Below are 23,590 nucleotides of genomic sequence, written 5' to 3'. Positions count from 1 at the left end.
TTTGGCTATTCAACTATAATAACTGGAAACAACTGCAGTTCTTTCAGGCTCAGCTACAGTATAAGACAGATGGTACTGGGTGTAGATTTCTTATATTTCTGCAGAACATTTTACCGCTTGTGGCCCAGAGTCAAAATTAATCATCATTCTAGTCATTTCTGTATATCTGACCTGAGTTAAGTCAATATGTTGTAACAGGCCAGGATATAATAAAGAACAAATATTAAATTTAAACAGACACATACAAGCGCACACACAATTTCCTGGTGTCTAGCATCTGTCAATCACACACCCTCGGTTCAATAAACAGGATGTGGCATTGTATGAATCTTCTCCCTAGTCCCAGTCCCTCTTTGAGTCTGCTACCCCCAAAATCAAGCATCAACACACACAGTTCAGCAGTACAAACCGTATAGTATCAGTAGCCCAAATATCTCTTCCTCATCGTCGTTAACTAAAAGCAGATAGTGGCCTCTGACCCTGCCTTGTCGTTTTTTCAGATGGTGTTCCTGTGTGGACTGTACCAAAGTCGCCCTCAGGGGAGCAGTTGAAGAACGGAGGTCTGACTCCTCTGCGATCAGCCGAGCCATCCCCAGCCCTCAGGATAAGGAGTCTGTCCCATGGTACTGAGGTGAGAAACGTTACGTCATATTGTCAATTATCACCTCTGTCTCTCATCTCGCTCCTCTTCCTTTCTGCTGTTGTTTTGGTCTGTTGAGAGATCTGAGTTAACAGTGAGTCAGATGTGGGACTGAGAGCACTGTCGGGCTGCACAGTCAACCTAGGAGATAGTGAAAAATCGTCTGGTGCGATTTCTAACTGCATTTCTCCTGATGAGGGAGAGTTGGATGTTTCTTAAGACAAGAAACTCATTTTACATTTTCTCATTTGACGGATGCTTTTGTACAATGTGCTTTGCTTTTATGTTGAACTGTATGTCTTAGTCTACCAGGATGCATTTAGTCAGACTGGGAAGTGTGTGTTTTGTTAACAAACCTATTCGTGTGTTTTACTCAAACCTACAAAATTTTTCACATTACACATGTTTTACGTCTTGCTGACATTTGTTAAAGATTGATTTTCTGCAGTATTTTCCAGGTAGCTATTGTTCAAATTATTGTAGCACATTAGGGAATTAATCTGCACAGACAGACTTGAAACTTGCAGGCAACCCATCACAGTCTACACTTCACCTCCTGTAGTTTATGTAGTTTTTTTTTGGAAGTTACATTACTATCACATGATGTTGTGCTTGATACAAGCTGAAGGGTTTAAATGTTGATGGAAACAATTATACTTTTACTTTATCCTACTTTAACTGTTTAAAAACACATTTTATTATCTGAAAAATGCATTGTTATGAAGCTAAAACCAGGCTTTGTAAGATGTAATCTTGAGAGTCAGTTGACAAAAAGCATTAAAATTATGAGCAACCCACAGAACAAACAATAAGCAAACATGGACATAATTAAAAAGGCTTAAGTGCATTGCACATTTACTTGTATAGTAAATACTTATAATGGATTACATGTCTCTTTCTCTCCCTGAAGTATATTAAAAGCGAAAGGCCACTTGCAAAATAGGAAATGGTATGAAAAATCAGAATGAAATAAACCACTCAGTCATTCCTAATTCTAAATCTTCCTCGGTGTGCCAGCAGACAGACACAAATCTGCAGTAGTGATGATGTTAAGACTGGGAGGATTTCTGTCTCTCTTTCCTTATTTCTCTTGCCTTTGCCCTTGTTGCCCAGCAAGGGAGGCAGTTGTCGCTTCTGAAAGTTTTAACAGAGCTGCTGTCAAATAAGTGGGTCACACAGTATAAAGCTGGAACTGAGCCGATCCCGGTAGGAGGTCTTGTGAATTCTTGCCTGGCTGCCTGCTGCAGAGAGGGGCTGTCTAGACCACCCTGTATCAGTGAGGCCGGGTGACACTGACGTAAATGTACACCAGTCAGGTGGTGAGAAAGAGGGGCGGGGCAAAGTGTGAGGCTTAGAGGGTGTTAGTTAAGATGCTGATTATTAACTTCAAAGGTCAAAATCCACCCTAAAGGAAAGATTTATTATTATTTGTTTATTATTATTTGTTTTAATCCTTCTGAAGCCCTTTGGAAACTGCTGCATAAATTAAACTTATTACATTATTATCATGAAAGACATAATGCTGTTAAAATCTAATCTTCCCATATCTTGCAGTTTGCTTTTTGTTGGTGTATATGGTTTGTACCCATGGTTACCACAGAAAGAAGTACATCTTATCTACGTTTCTACGTAACATTGTTTGCTGGTAAAGAACATAGTAACTGAGATGGTGAGAAATCAACACACAAATTAGACCAATCAAGACCTGGACAATGTTATGACAGGGATAGCTTCCAGTGTGTAATTTAATTTATCACGCGTACCTCTTCCACAAAAGCCTTTTGTCTTTGAAAGTCAGCAATAGTTTGCAAGAGCATAAGTATCAACACAGTGAGGCTTTAAAGGTGGACCGGTGAATAGATCGGTTTTCGGGTGCGGTTTTATGACGTCAACAACCTCTGTAGTCTCATTTAGCCACTTGTTAGCAACTGCCTTTTTTAAGACACATAAAAGCATTAAAAAAGTGGGGTTATTTTAAGTCATAGAATAAAATGTGAAAACGTCTTGAGCTTGAGTTTAACCACAGATTTCAGACATGTAACCAAAAACCCATCCAAAAAACCCATTGGGACGAGGGAACTGCTAGTGCTAAAATGCTAACTGACTTCCTGGATTTAGGACTCATTCCTGCAACACTCTATTATTTAAGTAATCTGCTAATTGTCTTAAATTTCAAAAAATCATGAAAAATGATCAAAGATGGTTTGATTTATTGGAATCAACACTCCAAAACTCAAAAATATTCTGTCACAATATCATAAAGAACAGCTCTTTATCGTAACACTTGAGCAGTGGTAAATGCAGTAAATGTTTGGCGTTTTTGCATGAAATATTTTTGAAACTGATTTACTGATTATTTCAGCTTGGTCACAGATCTGACAAAATGGCGAGTGTAACAACTGCCATGGAACTTTGCCAGCAGGGGTTGCTATAGAAACCGAATGTTCAGCCGAAAACCAACTGCCAGTGTCAGAACAGTAACAGCAGCACAAAGGTTGAGCTGTAGGTCATGTTTCTGAAACAACTCTGTCACATGAATCACACCAGTCCTTGGCTGTGTCATCATATTATTCAAACACAGCAGATTAATGGAAACTTCAGCTATGAATAACAAGGTGAGGATTAATGGGGCAGGTGTCACCTCTTTACTGCCACATCCACTCATAACAGCCTCTTACCTGTCATAAGTCTGTGTTGTTACACACTGAGGAAACAGCCTGTTAAACATTAATGTTAGATCTTCTAATGAGCTGACACTCATTTTAATCTAACCTCAAAACAAGGTACAGGAGGCAGGGAGGGACATTTTACCCTTGATGTGAGCACTGAATCAGTTCCCTGCCTTAACACCACGAGGGACTTCCTGCGCCCACAGCGGTCTAATCTCCAGGGACAGAAATGTAATCTGTCACGTTAATGATCATTTTCTATTGACATATGTGTGTAGAATGGGTATTACAGCGTTGTGGTGTCAGCCCATTTACAGCTAATTGTCAAGCTGTTCAACATACTTCATGGTGCACAACTAAGAGGGCAGCTCATAATGGTGATTTGGCACCTTTAAAGACATTTCAGACAGTATTATGGCAGTTATGATTCAGGGGGCCTCAGCCAGCCATCTGCACTGACATTCCTGCCTCTGCAGTATGTCTCTGCCAACTGAAGTGTGCTATTAAGACACTGTGCCACCCTAATGGCTAATGCTAAGTCATGACTGTCATAAAAGAAGATATAGACACTGAGAGAATTATAAAAAACGGCCTTGTGGGACTTAGATAATTTGATTGAATTATTTTGGAGCCCCAAAAGGAGCACTGAGGTAGACAGAGGAAGACCTACTTTTTCTTTCTCCTGCAAAATGTTTGTGTTAGCCTACAAACATTTAGCTTGTAGCCACATTGGGACTAAGCTTCACTTATCAATATTTTTTCATTAACATATAGAAAAAGTGAATTTTCAGCTCATCGTTTTGCTTTAAAATGCTCCTCATGGCCTACACTTTATTCTCCAACCATCATCTACCAGTTTTTAAGAGAAAAGTCAGTCCGTCAGCTGAATTTACAGCATGGTGAATGAATCATGTGAAAACCTGTTCTAATGTGTAGCTTTGTTTTCAGGCCATTTTCCCTTACAGTTAGAAATTATGCTTACTGTTAAAGTCCAGCACTTTTACACGTCATAACTAATTGTTTTATAAAAGGTTGTTAAATCAAATCACCATTGCCGATCCTTTATGGATCAATCACAGGCCATTGATAATAAATTCTCTCTGGCTGGTGTTTATCCTCCCCCAGCCTCGTACTTTTTTTGGCCCTCTAACTCTTTAATTGATGAGTAAAAAAAGTGATACATTTCACAGATTATGCAATCACTTTTGGATCTTTCTCAACCTCTCACAAATCAAAAGGAAGTGTACTTGAGCTTGTCAAGTCTAGACAGTAGATTTCCTCCCAAAATTGTCTTCAAGCCAAAATCTGCAGCCAGTGGTCTGCTAACACCACGCTAAAACAGCACCACAACATTTGTGACACCAGGTGTCATCACAGAGTTGAGGTGTCACTGTTTTTAAAGAAGCGCAGACATCTAGTTTTTAACTGCACCCCTTCACAGCTCTGTAATACTTTGCACTTTCCTCCTGCCTGTTTCTCGGCTCTGCCCTGCAGCTTGAACCATATTTCATTAGAGCGTTCAAAGACGCTCTGGCCCTTGTTTGAAGAAGAACGGCGCAGAGACGGAGGAGATGCAGGGCAGATTTGCCACGGTGCGTTAGTGCAGCTTGACACTGACGTTTATTCATCTTTTAATGAGATTCAGCACTATCATCCATCTGATTGTTCCCTGTTGTCCAGCCAGAGTGATGGAAAGTTTCAAATCTGGCGTGAACGAGATGAAAGAGAGGTAGAGTGAGGAGGGAAAGATTTGTCTTGAGCTGACTGTCTCACCTGTATTGATGAAGGTGATTTTTAGATAAAGAAGTACAGCAGTTGGGATGGTAATTTATCTGGTGTGTATTGTTTGGCACTCTACAGGTGGAGGTGGTTATTTTGCCATCTTGTGGTAGTGAAACACAGTGCAGAGAGAATTCATAGCAAAATGCTTTAGGTCACTGAATCAGGAGGTTTCTAATCAAGACAGCTTTAAAAGTGGGCTTTGGTATTTATTCTTAGTGTTCAGCCAACAAGAGAAACAAGAGAAAATACTTGCATTTTTAATGCTATTAATGAAATGTTCTTGCAAAGCTGCAGTTTCAGTATTTGTTGCTCAGGTGTCACCATGACATCCTACCAGTTCCAGTAAAGCTCGAGGTTAGCTCCTGATCTAATCTTCAATTTATAATCTTGGTCGTTTGCCAGTTTACCAGTCTCCCAAATAATCTCATGAGCAGTCCTGAGAGCGAGGAAGAAAATGCATTACCCCAGAATAATAAAGGTTTGCTGTTTGAATTATGTAGCAGCACAGTGGTGTTTGATATTCAGTCCTAGTATGCAGCCAATGGGAGAGTGAGTGCAGGGCCGGTGTGTGTGACTGTGGGAAAATGGAGGAAAAAATTGCTGGTGCTTGCAAAAAAAAAAAAAAAAAAAATCAGATGGGTTTATGGAACAGTACCAGCACTCTCCCAAGCCACATATTAGACCTGTCCGCTGTAATGCTGTGGATATAAGCTGCTGCTGGAGAACAGAGAGTTAATGACAGACCTTCAGCCAGTTCTGTTTTAACCAGGAAAGGCAGAGTAGACGAGGAAATCCTCCTGTCAGAGTGACTGTTGGTGGAGCTCTTTATCTGTTAAAGATTTTATTTGACCTTTTTACTTCATTTTTGGTGATCTGATTAATCCCCCCCCCCCGGTTATAAGCAGTGAACTGGTGTGATTTATTTAAAAATTTGGAAATTCTACATTAAGAGACAAAAGTGAAATCAGTTTTATTTCCTAATCTCAAATTCGTCTTCATGATCTTTACAGCATGTGACACTCTCCATTCCTAGATCCTCGATTTGGAGAAGGGAAAACTCCCTCAAAACAATCTTTTAACCAAGAAAAAAAACCTTAGGAAGAGAAAGAGGGGAGAGATCCCTCTTCCAGGATGACCAGATAATAAATGGCGTACAGAACAGATAGAAATAACATTTATGAAGAGACATGTTTCCCTTTCTCCTTCTCTGAGTTATTGTCACTGTTTTCCAGCAGAGGGCAGCAGAGTCCTCCACTGCACTGTATGAGTCAGTGTGACAGTCTGCTGCACCATCTGTGTGAGCACCACACTTGCACACAAGATGAATCATAATATTTAAACAGTGGCAATGAAATCAGCGTCTGAGAATGTTTGCGTTCGTAGGTTTTTGGGAGCGGTTAACCTGCCTCATGCAAAAGAATAATCAACCAAAATGAGATTTGTTTCTAAACTTGCATCATGTCATTAATGAAGTGTGAACACTGTGCAGCTACAGTTTTTTTATCTCATTCTTATTATCAGGCATAAAGGTCCTGTCAGTTCCAGCGTCAAAAAAAAAGAAAAAGAAAAAAAGATCAGCTTGTTCTCGGCTGACGTTCAGTCTGTTCAGCAAGGAAATATCAACCCATGAGTCAGTCTCTGCTCTGTAATCCATTCTTTATTGAACCCTCCAGCTTTTAGTCTGAGACTGAGTATGACACCTGCCTGGATGAAAAGATCTCCTCCTTTGTCTCTCACTGCAAAGCATGCTCTTCACTGTGTAAATTAAAACTCCTGACTGATTTTCAGAGCTGCAGGCCTGAAACACCATGAATATATACTGATTTTCTTCTCGTCCTAATCGAAACCTTTTGTTGTGTTTGTAAACGGAGGCAGATCACCAGGTCAATACAGCATTCCTGACTCCTGCATTGATCTTCACCAAGTAAACAAAAGTAATGACATTGACGGTGTTAATGTTAAGCCTGCTGGGTCAACATTAACAATCTCAGTTAACAATAAACAGTCAGTGAGTGACTCCTGACAAGTTATAGCCACATAGAAATGTAATGTAAGAGGTGTAACACAACTGAAACAGCATAATTTGATGTAATTATCTGGTCTGAGTACGGTTAGTTTGGGTATTTAACCAGAAAATTTGCAATAAAGTTTTGTGATTTCAACAGCAGTGACCCTTTGTTGTTCTGATTCATCTCAAAGCTCCTTGTGTTTCTCAGTTTTCTTCAAGGTTTAAATGAGAGAAAGAACAGTTAGTACTCAAGAGATTTCTCTGTCACCTCGACTGTGAAGACAGGAAATCTGCTTTTTAGAAAATGATTTACACTCGTGTGAGTTGGCATCACTGTTGTGTAAAGGCATGAGCTGTATTGTAGACCTGGTAGTTTTAGGGTTAATTTCTTAATTAATTCAGCGTGTTTAATAAGTTGATTCTCAACGTGGTGATACAGCAAAAGATTTAACACCAGAACCATGACATAGACAACCACTGGTGCAACGAGTCAGCACCAGGCCCCAGTGTAAGATGGTCAGAGCTTTATACTGCTTACCAGTGAAGTATAGTCTCCCTGTGTGTACTGTAGATGCAGTGTATGGTAGTTACGCCCCTGTAGACAACAGCTCTGACTCCTTGTTTTGTGCTCAGTGTCTCATGATGCATGCAGTTTACTGTTAAATTGCTACACCTTTAACTTGCACAAGCCTCCGGATGACTCACCCCCCCAAGTGTAATTAGTTTATTTTTTCTTTGTGTGTGTGTGTGTGTGTGTGTGTGTGTGTACCGGCTGTATTTCATATCCTCTCATTAGATGCTGCACTGATGTAACTGCTCATTATAATTTATAGATGAAACACTGAGACTCAACATCCCAGCTCCAGTTGCCTCTTTTCTTTCTTTCTTTTCTTTCTTTCTTTTTTTTTTTTTTGAAGAAGTGGGAGAGATTTGGGAGGTCTGATTCTGGCTCAGTGTGGATCCACTTTCTCATTCATGACCATTCAAGAGATGCTTTTCTAAGCCTGGGCTTTATAAAATGTGGCAGTTTTGTAGTTTGATGGTTATTCTCAGCTGTGCCTTACTTTTTTTCCCCCTCCTGTTTCCAGTACCTGAGAAAAGCTTTTCCTCACTTCACTGCTTCTGCTATTTTGCTTTTGTTTCAGTCTGGTATATCATGGAATCTTCTTCAGTAACATTTTACCCTAATTCTGCTTCAGTCTACACAGGGTTAATTAATCACAATCCCTTCCCCAAAATGCTGAGGAGCTTTAAAACTTCCTGTTCATCATTTGCTCAGTGTCGGTGCTGTAGCTCTCTGCACCAAATCTTTTCAGACATTATAATATAGTTATAATTATATTATAATAAATAATTTGAGACAAAGCAGTAAATGCATTACAGTCTGTCCAGGCATCTGTAAACATTTAAATGCCCTTAAAGCTCCAAATCAACTTTAAATTGCTTCAGATCTATTTAGTAAATACCATATATGTTCATATACTTTGCATAAACTGACATATACTCTGTAAATAACCTGTATCTTTGGAATGAATTTCAGACCCAAGCTGGAAGCTCTTAGAAGCTGTAACTCAAAAGCTTTTCAGTAACTCCCTTGGAGTTGACATTCAAAACATACCTGACATTTAACAGGAGGAAGTGGAGCTAGAGAAACACACTTAGCTCCTACTTTAGTTGTGGACCCATCAATTTATTCAGGTATCTTTCTCCTCCAGGCAGTGATTCTTATTTGAATAAAGGATAAATATAAAACACACAGGCAGCAAGTTCAGTGAGTGTTTGACTAAATGTCAAACAGCTGGGTGGGAGGTTGATTCTGAACGTGATTGTTAGACGCACACATACACTGAACTGAGAATGATGTGAAACAAACCAGATGCTCCTCCAAAATTGCCTGTGAAAAGGTTTTATTTCTTTTAAGGATGCATGATCTGTCAGTCAACCTTTTTGATATTATAAGGATTATTATAAGGACTGAATAGCAGTATCCAGTAAAACTTGATCTGCAACTTACACAGGATTGTTTGAAAATATGCACAAATAAAGTTGTTAAGATGAAACATATTTTTTCTAATTAATTAATCGTTTATTCATAAAGTAAAATGGCAAAATAAAGAGAGAATTTGCTGCTTGTCTCTGGTTTCTTTAATTGAAACTGAATATGACATAGCAAACAAAACAAAGTCATATAAAGATGTCAGCTTGAGCTCTGGGAAATTAACAGGAATTTTTTATAACTTTCTATTTTTGGCAACCTTTGATAATAAAATAATGTAAAATAATCCACAGATTAACTAACAATGAAAACGTTTGTTTCATCTGATACTGCTTCTTTAGTGTTAAACCCAGTTCATATCTATATCAGAACCATAATCACAGTCCTTTTGTGCATGTTCTTTCTACAGTGATAGACTTTATGGTGGCATAATTATAACATGCACCCACTCAATTTCATTTTGACTTTGATCTGTTAAATGTGAAATATGCTCCATGCAAATACCTAACCCTTTAACCCATTACCTAGACTTATCCATCGTACTTGTAGCTGCTGTAGCCGACTTCATCTCTGGCCATACAGCTGCTGACTGATGTAAAACACATAGCTTGGTGTCAGTGGCAACATAGAGTGGGAATGTTGCCACTGACACCAGATTTAAAACCTGGCACTGACGGGCTTCATCAGCATTGTGTGAACTTGTTTGGTAACAGATGTTCTATTTATATATTAAAGTCTTACACTCCAGCTTTAAAGTTCACGGTCAAGTTTACAACCAACATTTACAATCTACAGCAGGAAACGTGCCCCAACAAATTAAAATCTAGTCAAACTGGGTGGATACACTCAGTCTCTCTACACTGCCGTCTTTTTTATTTCTCTTGACTGTGCACAAAGTAGCAGCAGGAGGAGAAATCCACTTTACTCCAACGTGCAAACTTCAAAGATGGAGCTAGAAAGAGGACACATCTGTTGGAGAAAGATTTCACAGCAAAAGGTTGGGGGAGTCGAGTCTCATACACCCACACTATTCCCCTGGTTCTCCGGCTGGTGTTTTGCCAAAGAAATGAGTGAAGATGGAAGTGATGATGATAGGGGGTGAAGAAGATGGCTGGAGAAGAAATTTATCCCGTTCAAACCGAGAAGGGAGAGGAGTCTTTGAAGTGGGAGCACAGGCAGACTCGCCCTATCTGAGTCTTCTGTAGCCACCCACTCTCTCCCCTGATGCTCTGCGAGAGGGAGAGAGATACATACAGAGAGACATAGATGGGAAAGAGGAAAGTTAGGAAAAAAGAGAACAGAGAGAGGAAGCCATGCAAATGGATGAGTAGACAGTTAAGGAGGACAGATGATGATAAAACAGAATAGCGGAATGGTGTGAATGAGGAGATGAGGGGAAGGGAGGGTGAATGAAAGAAACAATGACAGAGATGACAGCGCGAGGGCGGAGGAAGAGAGGGGAAGAATGAATCAAACACAAGATTGGAGTCAATTAAAAGAGAGACTGCCAGACTGGAGCAGATTTAGAGGAGATAGTCACAGAAATAAAGAAAAGGGAGGAAGAGATGTAAGAGAAAAGGAAGGCAAAAAGAAAAAAGAGTTAGAGAAAGTTTGTTGGAGAGGCAGACGGCCGTCTATGTGTTCCTGAAAAAGAGACGGCTGCAGACCAGTGGTAATTAAGCAAGCTGATGTACACACCCCTACCACATGTGCTACAATACAAGCAGGAATGGTGGAGGAAGGGTGGATGTGTTGAAGGCATGTCAGGAGCAGTGAGGAAAGGGAGGAGGAGGATGAGGTAAAAATGGAAAGAGATGTAGGGAAACGCAGCAGAGGGCTGATGGGGAGGGCGTAGAGGGATACGTCACTGGGACTTTCCCTGAGCTTCGTTTTTTCCCTCCTCCCTTGTTCTTCAGAGTGGGTGGTGGGCAGAGAGGAGGGACTCTCTCTGTGAGTCACGCACAGCAGCTCACCACCTTAACTCACACATTGTCTCTCTAACAGGACCCAGGACTCCTTAAGGAAGGCTGCTCACCTAGTCTATAAATTCAGATAAGTAAGAGGAGTGTTTGTTTTATATCTGCAGCGCCCGTCAGAGCTTTAAACTCTTCAAAAGATTCACGATTTTGACAGCTTTTCCTTTGAGAGTTCCCCTCCTTAATTGGATTTTACGCTGACTTTGGCCCTGTACAGTGGTTGTCCTGTTTGTGGAGCAAGCAGCTGTAACTTCCCTCCTTGTGCTGGATTTTTACTGGTGTGCACCTGAGGCTGCCCTACTTTTTCCCATTGTGGAGATGAGATCCAGTTTTATGCAGGTCAAGCCTGTAGCTACACAGCAATGCAGCGTGAGTGTTTACAAGCTGGTGTTTGTGTTTGTGTTGCACGGATCCTTGCATGGTCTTACTGTTCATCTTTGTGTCTGTATGGGATATGGGGTGAATAGTACACTTGCAGCCTGTGGGTGCACTGTTGCGTTTTAGCAATAAACATCACTGATCTAAGATGGTAAGCATACTTTTCCTCTGCCGCTGGGGCTCTTTGTTGACTTCATAAATTATAGAACAAACTAGCCAGTAGTGCTCGTTCTGGTGGTAAACATTTTCAGCATCCGTAAAAGTTGATGTAACGGTTTTTGAAATGGAAAAAGGTGAAATATCAAACATCTTCTCGCTCTCACTGAAAATATGTATGACACTATTCAAAAAATAGGTACAACTTTGTAATACGGTATCCTTTATAAAGAGATGTAACTAACTGCATTATTAATTGTAAAAAAAAAAAAAAAATTCAGTAATGCTTCATAGATTAGTTACAAACTGGTTGGTGTTTTTCCTTTCTATTCAGAAGTAATCCAGTTATAAATGTGGAGGAATATAACTGAGAATATTTATTCACTTATACTTGAGTGATGCCATTGTATGTCATTTATTACTTCTACTCTGATATTTTGGAAGCAAATATTGTACTTCACCTCATTTATTCCATGACTCTAGTTTCTGGTTACATTGCAAAATCTGATCATTGTTATTACCAATAATAAATAAACTGATACATTATGATATATTACTTTAGATTATGCAACCCAACAGGATATAGATCACTTTAAATTAGCCCCAGCTTTACTAGACACTACATTAATGCATTAATGCTAATTGTTACTAATATTATCCAGTGATTTGAATATTGATTCTTTAATATACATTCTTAAATGGGCCATTCTGCATAATGAATACAACCATCAAGTCTGCAGAACGTAAAAGTTAATATGTTGTTAGACTGGAAGAGATTTTTCACAACCTAGCAACCAAAAGTTGTTCTTGGCTAATACCTAATACAGTAAATGATCATAAACCTTTATTAAATCATTTATTAACCATTAATACAGGCATTAGTTACAACTTATCAACCCAAAAGGTTTCTTATTAAAAAGTGGTACCACTAACTGTAAGGCTTACATTTAGCAATGTAGCTAACTTAGCTGTTTGCTAAGTTACAGTTGTATACGGTTGTATTCTGTTATTATATTTTATGAGAAGGCAACACATTAAGTTTTGTCTGACGATGCATATTTTACATGTTCATATTCACACACGTTTTTGCAGCACTAGCAGTCTTTGAAAGTTAAATACAGTGCTAGCATCCTGCGCTAGCATCCTGCAGAGGTATGTGAATGTGGAGGATGTTTTGAGACATAATACTGTAAAATACAATCAATGTCAAATGTCAAAATAAGAGATTTCATGTTGGAATGACCAACATTGTTATAAAAATATTCTGAAACCTTTTTGTTTTATACACTCTCTTCCCCCTCCTAAGTCATAAAGTTAAGTCATAAATCCACACACTCTCTGTACTTATTTATTATTCAGGACACATTATTTTCCACTTTCGGACAAGTTAAACTGCATTAAAAAGTCTTAGCTAATGACAGCCACTAAGTCCACCGATATATCCACTCGAGGTTTTTCCGCAGAGATGCTCTGACCCCCTCAGCAGTAATTTCCTGTTTCTGTCAAGAGCCTCTTTAATTAGTTAGAACCACTGGAATCATAACAGACCTCCCCCTGCCTCCTTCTCTTCCTTTTCACTTCTATATATATCACTCTGCTCCTGAGAACCAGCCAGCTCCAGGGACTCCTGTACGTGTGTGTTCAAGCATGTTCCCTCATGAGTGTGTCTTCGTGTCTTTAGTGGAGAATGTGTATTCACCGTGTGTGTGTGTATGTGTATGTGTGAGTGGGTATGTGGAGCTTTTGGCATGCATGCATGAAATGAAATATTCAGGTGACAGGCAGGCACTCTGGTCCTCGAAAAATCTCTCTTTCTTCAGCGTTTCTTCCCCTCTCTGCAGGGCTGCTAAACACAATTACACTGCCACGAGTTTCATTTCAGATTTTCTCTCAACACTCCTGCTTATTTTGCTGCTTCTTTTTTTTTTTTCAAGCAGCGGTTTTGCCAAAATGAGATATCTACATGTTGGAAAATGGACACATGTACATAGACGTAAGATTTTTATTACATAGAGACACAGATAGAAATGGAGGATAAAGAGCAGTGGGGCAGATGGGAGGTACAGAGAGCTGTTGTTGCCCACAGGCTCGAGAGCACTTTCTGCATTATACATCAGCCTCTTTCTTGTTTTTTCTTCTTCTTCCTTCCTGCCCCAAGTTACTGCAGGAGATATCAAAGGCATCAGCTCTTCTTTAACCTCGACTGGATCCATTTCCACTTGAATGCTGGAACACAAATGAAGGACACAACCTCTCTCCGCTTTGACCAGTGCTGCCATTGTGTAGATCAATGCTAAAGGCTCTCAGGAGTAAACAAGAAGTACTCTGAGAAAAGAAACGTGGTGCTCCTTTTGCCACGTGAAACACTGACAGTGGCCTGAAAGGCTGGATGACATGGCTGAATGTAGTATGAATGGGTTGCAGTGAAAAGTAAATGAGGTTGTGTCCTTTGGTATTTATAGGCTGCCTCTCTAACCACTCCTCTGCTGGCCTCTAAATGAGTGGTGTGACCTTATCATTGGTATTGACAGTTGAATGTTGAAGAAAATGGCTTCATCCTCCTGCTTTTGGCCTTTCTAGTGACAGGTGTTACAAGCAACAGCACTGTAGGTGCGAATATGTGGAATATCAAGCTTCACCAGTCCAGATAAAATGTAGACTATTTTTAGCATTTAAATTACTTGTTCTACTTTGGACCTCAGGCTGCAAGAAAATATTGTTTCATTTTGATATTTTGTAGAAGTCTGAAGTCTGACAATAGTCTCCATGTTCCTCATTGTTAACAAATAACCAACAATTAATTCATCCTGCAGTATTATCTGTGCATCCAAAGCCTGATATATCCATCTGTGCCTTTGTTACCATGAACACCGTCTCTGTAGTTTATCATGCAAACCATTAACACTGTTCCACTGCTGTAAATGCTAACTAGCTCACCACGTGTATTAATCCGCTGCTGAAAATGTCCCCCAACAAAACCACTAATTACTCCCGTTTGACTAATGTTTGCTAAGAACTACATTTAAAAATGAAACTATATATTTGTGACCTGTTTTTAAAGATGAACTTCTTCAGTAGGAACCATTGAGCTTAGAGCTGAGTGCACCAGACAGAGCAAAGAAGTCGAAAAATACCAAGAGACAGTTTAACAGACCTTTGATTTTCATCCTTTAAACACCTCAAAACCCCTCATTTCCTGTCTTATGTTTTTCTGTAGTATAGAGCAATAAAAACTGGTTGTCAAGAAAAACAAAAATTACATAAGCATAATAATAAAGCATTAATACTTACATCCAAAACTTTTAATCTGTTTATGGCAACAATCCACAAAATCAAAAAGAAAATCATATTCTCTGAAACTGTGAAGCTCTGTCCAACCTTTTCATTCAGACTGTTTGAAATTCATCAAATTTCCTGCCTTCTTTTCTTCTCAGCACCACCCAGGGCTAGAAGACATCAGCCCCACTGAAGAGGTGACAGGATACAGAGGACAACGAAGAAGAGGACCTGGGCGTCCTGGATGACCAGCGGAGCATCATTCTCCACCTGCTCTCCCAGCTCAAACTGGGCATGGACCTCACACGGGTAAGGAGTGAGTAAGAGATACAAGTACAGACTTGTGAAAATAAACTTTGGATTGCAGGAAAGTACTGTTGTCATTGTGTGAATAAATCTTTCTAACATTTTTGTAGGTGGTGTTACCTACCTTCATTTTGGAAAAGCGATCGCTGCTGGAGATGTATGCCAACTTCATGGCCCACCCTGACATGTTCCTGTCGATCACAGCCGGGGCCACAGCCGAGGACCGAATAGTCCGCTTTGTGGAGTACTACCTGACCGCCTTCCACGAGGGGCGTAAAGGGGCTGTGGCCAAGAAGCCCTACAACCCCGTGCTGGGGGAGACCTTCCACTGTTCCTGGGAAGTGCCTCGGGACAAAGTCAAACCTTTGGTCAGATCGAACCAGGGGTCGACGCGGGAGCCGAATAGGGGCCCCAACAACGCGCAGCAGGGCGACGATTCGCCGGGAGGCTGCTACAGAGTCCGATTTGTGGCCGAGCAGGTCTCCCATCATCCACCGGTGTCAGGGTTTTACTGTGAGTGCCGGGAGAGGCGGATGTGCGTCAACGCCCATGTGTGGACCAAGAGCAAGTTCATGGGCATGTCTATAGGAGTGTCTATGGTGGGAGAAGGTGAGTCAAACCACAACATGAAACTTAAGTTTTGTATCACAAAAAAACCCGGGTTAAGCTCTGTTTTAAAAATTTTACTTCAGTAAAAGAATAAAAATATTACAAATAAAATGTACTTTATGTAAGAGAAGTAGAAGTACTCTACTAGTGCTGGTAGAATACCCTCCTTTCAGCGTTATACTGTTGTAGCTTGTAGAGATGTTAAATAATCTGAATATTTGATATGCTATTGGATAATTAAATCAGTTACATTGCATTGTATTTTCTAAACTAAAGTATGTTTTGTTTAAAATGTTAAATTTCAAAAAGTAACCTGCAACTGTAGCTGTCACAAATTAAACATAGTGTAGTAAAAATACAATATTTACCTGTGAAATGCAGTACAGACGTGTAAAGTCGCATTAAATAATGAATGACTAAAAACAAAAACATTTGCCAAAAGGAATATTTTCCAGGTGTTTTAAAACTGATTTTAATTCACACAGAGTCACAGTCTTTCTTTATGGCGTTTCAAGTGAAAGAAGCAGCGTATTTAAACGTTTGTTTTTGCCCAACTCCACTGTGACACAAGGTGCCGACATCTGTAAAACACACAGGCTGTATAGGTGTTGTAATTTAAAGGGTGGGGACACTTCACAGTAAGATAGTCCTGCAGTACAATTCATAAAAGTTTCCTGTTTGTTTTTCATGTTGTTCAGTAAATATCTCATTAAATGTCTTTTGTTTGGTGTTCGGTGGCTGAATTTACCACACGTGCTCTTTTCCCCTTAAATTAAATTATAATAATCAACAGGGACACACAGATACATAATAAAAACAGATATCAGGCAGCATACAATGTGCAGGCTCAGTGGAAACAGTCACAGGTCAACCTTGAGCAGGACTGAAACAAACTACTGTTCCAAAAATGACCTTTGTGTTGAATCAACACTTTTGACAGTCCCAACAAAAAACAAAGAGGAACTCAAACAAGAGCACTGCCCTTAAAATACAGCTCACCTTTTGTGCTGTAAGTGAGTTGTACCTGATTTTGAAGAGGTACTCATTGTGTCAGCTGAATAACAGAAAGAACAAAATGTCTAAAAATCCTTTGAAAATAGCATTTTGCTCTTCTGGAAAACATCACACTGTGACGGTGTCCTCTCCTGTGTGAAAGAATATGAGACCTCTCCCATGGCAATCAATAATCCAGTCCTCTCTGTCAGCACCATCAGGCCATGTACAGTAGACTGTGTGAGTTGAGTCACCCTGAGCGGAGGTACAGGAAGTCCTTGAGTCTGAATCGACTGAATCTGGATACATGAACTGATTCAGTCGGACGCTGCAGCTCTCTGAGGATCGCTGTACGACTGACTACCTGTCGGCAGGTTGTGACGCAGCAGTTCATCATCGTGTGCTGCCGTCAGAGAACAGTGGCTGCTTTGCTGAGAGCAGTTAATATTGTATTTTTATGAATGGCTCAGATGTGACTGATTGGCAGTGAGTCAGCAGCAGAGTCAGTGGGCTGCTTCTGACTTTGGAGGGATGGAAGTTTTGGTGATCACAGACTTAGTGAACACTTTTCTCCTGTTCAACATTTGTTAACTACAATGAAGAGGTGGATAAGGACAAATTAACAAAGTCATATGGACAGTGTTGCGTCAGAGTGTGTTTCCCTTTTGTTATGTGTTTCTGCTTATCTTAACCTGAATCTAATCTTATCCTTAACCTCAACCATTTATCTTTGCTGCGCCCAATCATAACCTAACTGCAGCCTGAACCATGGAGGGCATCAGTACAAGGAAACTGTATTCTAACAGGAAGGAAATAGACAAATTGACAAAGCTTTAAAAAATATTAAAATACCTGTAGGGATAGATGTATAGATAGGTGGGTTTTGCGGGAACTTTTAATCACCCAACAGTTTATAAAACAGTTAAAATCAGCTTCACTTCAACCAGTTACGTTAAAATGCTGCTTAAAATTTAACAAAATAAAAAAAAATTCCAGTGAAGTCATATATTCAACCTGGAGACGCCGTGAACATGTATTTATTTTCTAAAGTTTAGGCTAAAAAATATTTTGGGAGCTATATAATTTACATTCTTAGAAGATATACTTTTACATCTGAGCTTTTATTTGTAATAGTCCTGTAGGTTTACTAAATTCTTGAATGCAGAACTTTTATTTTACTATACTGCTAAGAGTCTAAATATTTCTTCCATCACTCTCTTTCCGTGTGTTGTAGCTTACAGACTGAACTACCATTCATCTCATATATAATACATACAGTCGACCTCCTCAGTAATGATGGGTAATCAGCCCAGTGCTCTCTTCACTTGAGAGCAATTTGAAACCTATTCAGTGTCATATAACACCTCCAGGCCTTTGTTGGGACTCTGAATAGGAGGTTTATCTCTCTTGTGTCATAATGTGACCACAACGGTGCCACGTGGAGTTAAGCCCTGAAGGCATTTATCTGTGAAACATAACTACACAAGTCATCTTTTGTGAACATGTGGCTGTGAATGTGAAGAATTAGAGAACTATTCATGGGCATGTGAGAGGCTGAGGAGAAAACAGGAAAGGTGTTGTTGTTTATGACAAGATAAATCCACTTATTCACTAATTGAATGACTGATGATGATGATGATGAGTAATATGCACTGAGAGTCCATCATGAACAAGTACAACAGCCTTTCACATGGGTATCCCTGCACCCACGCGATGCAAACATAAACTGCATAAAGGAGGTATAAGCTGGTGTATATATAATGCTCTTCACAATGGGTGGCTATTGCTGAGTGTTTTGCATTATGTGTAATAGAAAACAATTATCGCTATCCTCCAGTCAGGTTACATAATGTAACTTTTATTGCCTATACACCCAGGGCGTGTGCTTAATTATGTCACAGCTTTGATTAAGATGGAAGGCTGCTGCTGTAATGAGCAGGGCTTCTGCTGCAAACAGTTTAATTCTTACACTATATTAACAGTATTAGAGGGCACCATAAAGTGCATAACATAGTCATTACATTTAATTTGATGTCTGTATAGAATATTCAGTTTCTTTGTACCTATTGCTGAAGTCTCCACACTGCCTGCTGTGTTTTACAAGTGCATAATGAACATCAGTGGCAGGCGTGTAACATCTACATACCAGGCCCATGGATTAAATCAGTGCTTATTATCCCAATATTTGATTATGTCTCTACACAAAGAGAGGCAGTGTGTAGGGAGATCAGCTGCTGGCTCAACACGGGAGGAGAAGAGGCTCCTCGACATGCTTCACCTGGTCTGAACCTGTGAGAAAATGGCTGATACCGAATCATTTCCCCAACACTGTGACTTTAACCCGCTCTCGTGTTTCTTCCCTCCTCCTCTCAGGAGTCCTCTGTCTCCTGGAGCACGACGAGGAGTACGTCTTCACGTTGCCCTGTGCCTACGCCCGCTCCATCCTCACCGTGCCCTGGGTGGAGCTGGGGGGCAAAGTCTCCATCAACTGTGTCAAGAGCGGCTACTCGGCCACCGTCACCTTTCACACCAAACCCTTCTATGGAGGGAAGGTGCACAGGTGAGTGCTTTGGTGCAGTTCTTTCCATCTCTCATCTTCTCTTCTTTCATGTTGTTCATAAATACTTTACAGAGGGAGGTGGTCTGACAGTGGCTTCTTCTCCACAGTAGGATTAGATCAATAAATGTGGCTTTCATTAGCCATTTATTAATCCTCCTGTCACCTATCCATGATGTGATAAAGGCTCCTCAGTAAATCCTGCAACATTTTACTCATATCTATAATTTTTCAACAGTTTTACAGGTACATTTTTGTTTTCTACAATACGAAGGGTGTTTCTCTGTGTTGTTTAAAAGCTGCTATGGCCAGCTGATTTAACATTTATTTCATTTTTTCAAAGCACACGCCTATCTGTAATTACATTTTAGATATCCATAATAACATTTCTCCCAGTCTAAATTATATTCTCTCTTGTCTGAATGGTAATTACAAACATACACAGTAGCATTCTTACCGGTAGAAATTGAATTTCAATATATCTACAATGTCAAAACGAATTTAAGAGATCTAAAAATCCTTAAAAAGTATCAGTGGTTGTTTTTACATTTAATGTGTAAAAATGTAATGTAATGGAGATATCTGTAATTTAATTCTTCCTGGTCAAAAAGAATATGTCTGATTATCCATAGTGAATGTTCTAGATATCTGAAAAGGGAGTATTTCCGTGTATAAATCTACTGCAGATCTCCAGGAACGATGACAGTGATGTGGATATCTGAAATGTTGTTTTTAATGAGGAAGAATTAATTACAGACACCTGCATTACATATCCAGTTGAGCTATTAAATGTGAAACAGTTTGCCGTAAGCTGCTTTCTTATCTCACTCACCACCCTCCCACTTCCTCTGTATCTCATGTTGATGTTTTTTTCTTTAACTTGATTAAACGAGATAAAACATATTAAATGTTTTTCATAATTTGAACATAAACAATGTTAATATACTGTGACACACAAATATCCCAGTGGCCTTTTACTTAATTAACTGCAGATGGCAAAATAAGACAAACTGAATAGATGCTGCAAAAAGATGATAAAACAATTTCCTTCTGTCCTGTAAAGCAATTCAGCAGATTTCACAATAAATTAAGCACAGTATAAATGTAGTATAGAGGTCAGCAATAACTGAAGGCAAGTTTTGTCCGTTTCCAGTTTCTAAAATGTGAAATGAAATGCAAAAGTAAAGTACTGTCGTGTATGTCACAGGCAGTCAGGACAATATCCTAACAACAGTCTTCTCTGTTTTGTTGATGCAGAGTGACGGCAGAGGTCAAACACAACCCGACCAACACCATCGTGTGTAAAGCGCAGGGAGAGTGGAACGGCACGCTGGAGTTCACCTACAGCAGCGGGGAAACCAAAGTGTTCGACACGGCCAAACTTCCAGTCACCAGGAAGAAGCTGCGACCGGTGGACAAACAGGGGAGGACAGAATCCAGGTGAATAACATATCATCACTGACTTATACAGTTACATAAACAGTGGGTAGCCCTACAAGTGGGAGCCGTCAGTTTACTGTCTGTGTGTTTTACCTGTGCTTGTAGGCGGTTATGGCAACACGTCACCAAGTCGCTGAAGGAAGGGAACATTGACGGGGCCACGGAGCACAAACACCAGCTGGAGGAGCGACAGAGGACGGAGGAGAAGCAGAGAGCAGCTGATAACACACCCTGGACACCTAAATACTTCACAAAAGAGGTACAGTGTAGAGAGATAAAACTACAACTCTGACATGTGGCAGAGACAGCAGGGTGGTACAAATCAATAGGGACGGTTTCTGCAGTAGAAAACTGGTTCCTCTGAAAACTGAGTAACCAAAGATCCAGGAACTATATGGAGCCACAGAAGCTAAATGAGGCACATTCCTGTTTGCGTTTCTGAAGCAACAACATAACTTTGATTTTACCTTCAGGAAACATAACAGGAAATGTCCAACTCTCAACTTAATTATGATGCCAGCCTCCCACAAGCTTTAGTCCCGCTGTATCTGATCAATCAACAAAGCAAACTCTGCCACAACAGTTCCTGTGCCAACACAAACAATTCTTTTCACGAAATTAGCACTGGTTCCTGAACCGTTTCCCTTCAGGATTCCTGGAACCTTTCTTGGAACTTTTTCACCAGTTTTGAGCAGAACCATTGTGGTCATGGGTGTAGTCATCCTTGGTTCCTGAAGGGCACCGCACAATGCACAACAAAAGCTGCAGAATAAGACATGCCTACTGATGTTGTCACGGTTTGTACTTCAGGACACGGACAACCTGCTACTTTTTGGTTCCGGCCGGGAACCAACTCTTCAGGCTCTGAACCAATTTATTTTTGGTTGAAATGCTCCGAACTGTTCAAAATTTAATGCAGGAACTGGAATGGAACCCATTCCTTTCCAGGGACTCTTTGACACCAGGAGCTATGGCTGAGGAACTAAATTTAGGCTGTAGTTCTTGGGTCTCTGGACAAGTTTCTGCAGTGAAAACAGGTTATCTAATGTCACATTTCCTACTTGTAAGCACTATAATACAGTTTCTCAAAACTAAAACCAAAATGTTCTGCATGGACAGACACCACTATTAAGACACCAGTAAGATTTGTAATGATCTAATTTCCTTCCCTCACATGTGCAGGGAGATGGTTGGCTCTACAACAACCCACTGTGGAAATCGACCTGACAGCAGAGCTCTTTACTCATGGACAACAACCGAGATCCTGCCTCCACACGCTGAGGACGGAGGTCAGGAGGTCAAATGGAGGGGGAGCGGTGTTCCCCTCCCTCCCACAGACCTTCAGACCTGAGCTTTAGACTCTGAGAGCAACACCGTGGAGATACAGGAAACAAGCAAGGTGCCAAAGGGATCTCCACTGATACAACCAAGAAGGGGTTTGGAGCTCTTGGGACAGAAAGTACATTTTTATATACAGTTAATAGTATTACTGTTCAAAGTAGAGTATTTCTATTTTTCACCTTGCCAAGGCCTTTTTTGCACATGCACAGTAATGAAGTCTGCCACTGGTGTTTTACTTTTTCTTTTTTTTTTAATGATCAATATGTTTTCTCAGACATTGTCAATGTTTGTTTCAAAGGCTTTTAGTTTGTTACGCAGCGTTAGAATGAATTGATGGAAGTTCCCTGTAACACATTAAACTGTAGCTGTACATGAGTTGTTTATAAAGCACTTTTACCATAGAAATAAATGTACTATTTTATATCTATGGCTTTTACCAATCAGGGTGGTCTCTAAGAGCTTTACGGAAGAGAGGAACACCTAAACAGATTTAAAATGACATAAATCCAGAGGTAAAATGAGCAGATGTGCTACATTAGATTATTTGTTAGTATATATTATTATACAGTGAGCTACTAGAAAGTAAAGGTCCTGATTGTTTTGTCTGCACTATGAATGTATCTGGACACATTTTAATAGTAAGTATGCTACTTCCCAATCTTGTACTGTGTGCTACTACCTGCTTTTTGTTTTACCTTTTCTGTTTCCTCACGTCAATCCATTTACAGTATTTCACCCACCGAGTGAGACGCCTCCGCACAACAGACGCTTTCCATTACTACCTCTCTCATTCAGCTTATTCCAGCCATTAGCCACTTTTTTTCTTTCAGGAGAAAACACTGGTTTGTTTGTGGGCAAAAGTGTTCCTGGGTGTCCTCCAATCTTTTCTGTATCTGTGGCCTCACAATGGCACTTGTGTAATTAGGCAGCCGCTGCACACACAGCTAATATTTTCTCCTCAGGTCGCCCCTGGGTGATGAATATGGATGAGGAAGCTCTCTGGAATGCACAGCCATGTTCTCACATCTGGGGGGTGGGGTGTCACTGGGAGGTTGCCTCTGTGAAGATGAGAGGATAATCTACCAGAGTAACACTCACATGGATAGAACCAAGGTAACCACAGCCTGTTGGATAGAACAGGAAATGCAATGGGTCATACAACTGCAGTGCTCACGTTTTCACAGTGCATTTACGACTGATTATGTTGTCAGCTTCTAGATTGACTGACTTTCCTGAAACAAAGCAGAGATTAAATGAGAGCAATTAACAGTGTATCCACTTCATGCCCTTTCAGTTGTTCAATTTAATTTTCAGATGTATTATAGTGCTGGTATTTTTAGTCAGGTGAATTTACCAGATGCCAGTTTTGTAGCCTAAGCCAAGACAGTACAGAATAAACCTGCAGCCACTGAGAGAACATGTCACCTACTTCCAGCCATGGTTCGTTCTTGTTTTATGACACT

General features: G+C 40.1%; 1 protein-coding gene across 1 annotated transcript in view; it reads left to right on the top strand.

The window, feature by feature from the left end:
* The window catches only part of LOC108890307 (oxysterol-binding protein-related protein 10-like), a 65,374-nt gene extending 41,819 nt beyond the window's left edge, over window positions 1-23,555 (top strand). Inside the window, 8 exon segments of the mRNA XM_051067800.1 lie at window positions 501-631; window positions 15,040-15,084; window positions 15,086-15,190; window positions 15,298-15,796; window positions 19,163-19,349; window positions 20,604-20,786; window positions 20,892-21,045; window positions 21,969-23,555. Coding sequence (XP_050923757.1) covers window positions 501-631; window positions 15,040-15,084; window positions 15,086-15,190; window positions 15,298-15,796; window positions 19,163-19,349; window positions 20,604-20,786; window positions 20,892-21,045; window positions 21,969-22,013 — 1,349 coding nt within the window. The 3' untranslated portion in view covers window positions 22,014-23,555.
* The last annotated feature ends 35 nt before the right edge of the window (window positions 23,556-23,590 follow it).

This window comes from Lates calcarifer, linkage group LG3 (genome assembly GCF_001640805.2).
Source record: "Lates calcarifer isolate ASB-BC8 linkage group LG3, TLL_Latcal_v3, whole genome shotgun sequence".
In the NCBI taxonomy this organism is placed as follows: Eukaryota; Metazoa; Chordata; class Actinopteri; family Centropomidae; genus Lates; species Lates calcarifer.
Note: the sequence above shows the minus strand (reverse complement) of the source record. Positions and strands in the feature narration are given on the sequence as shown.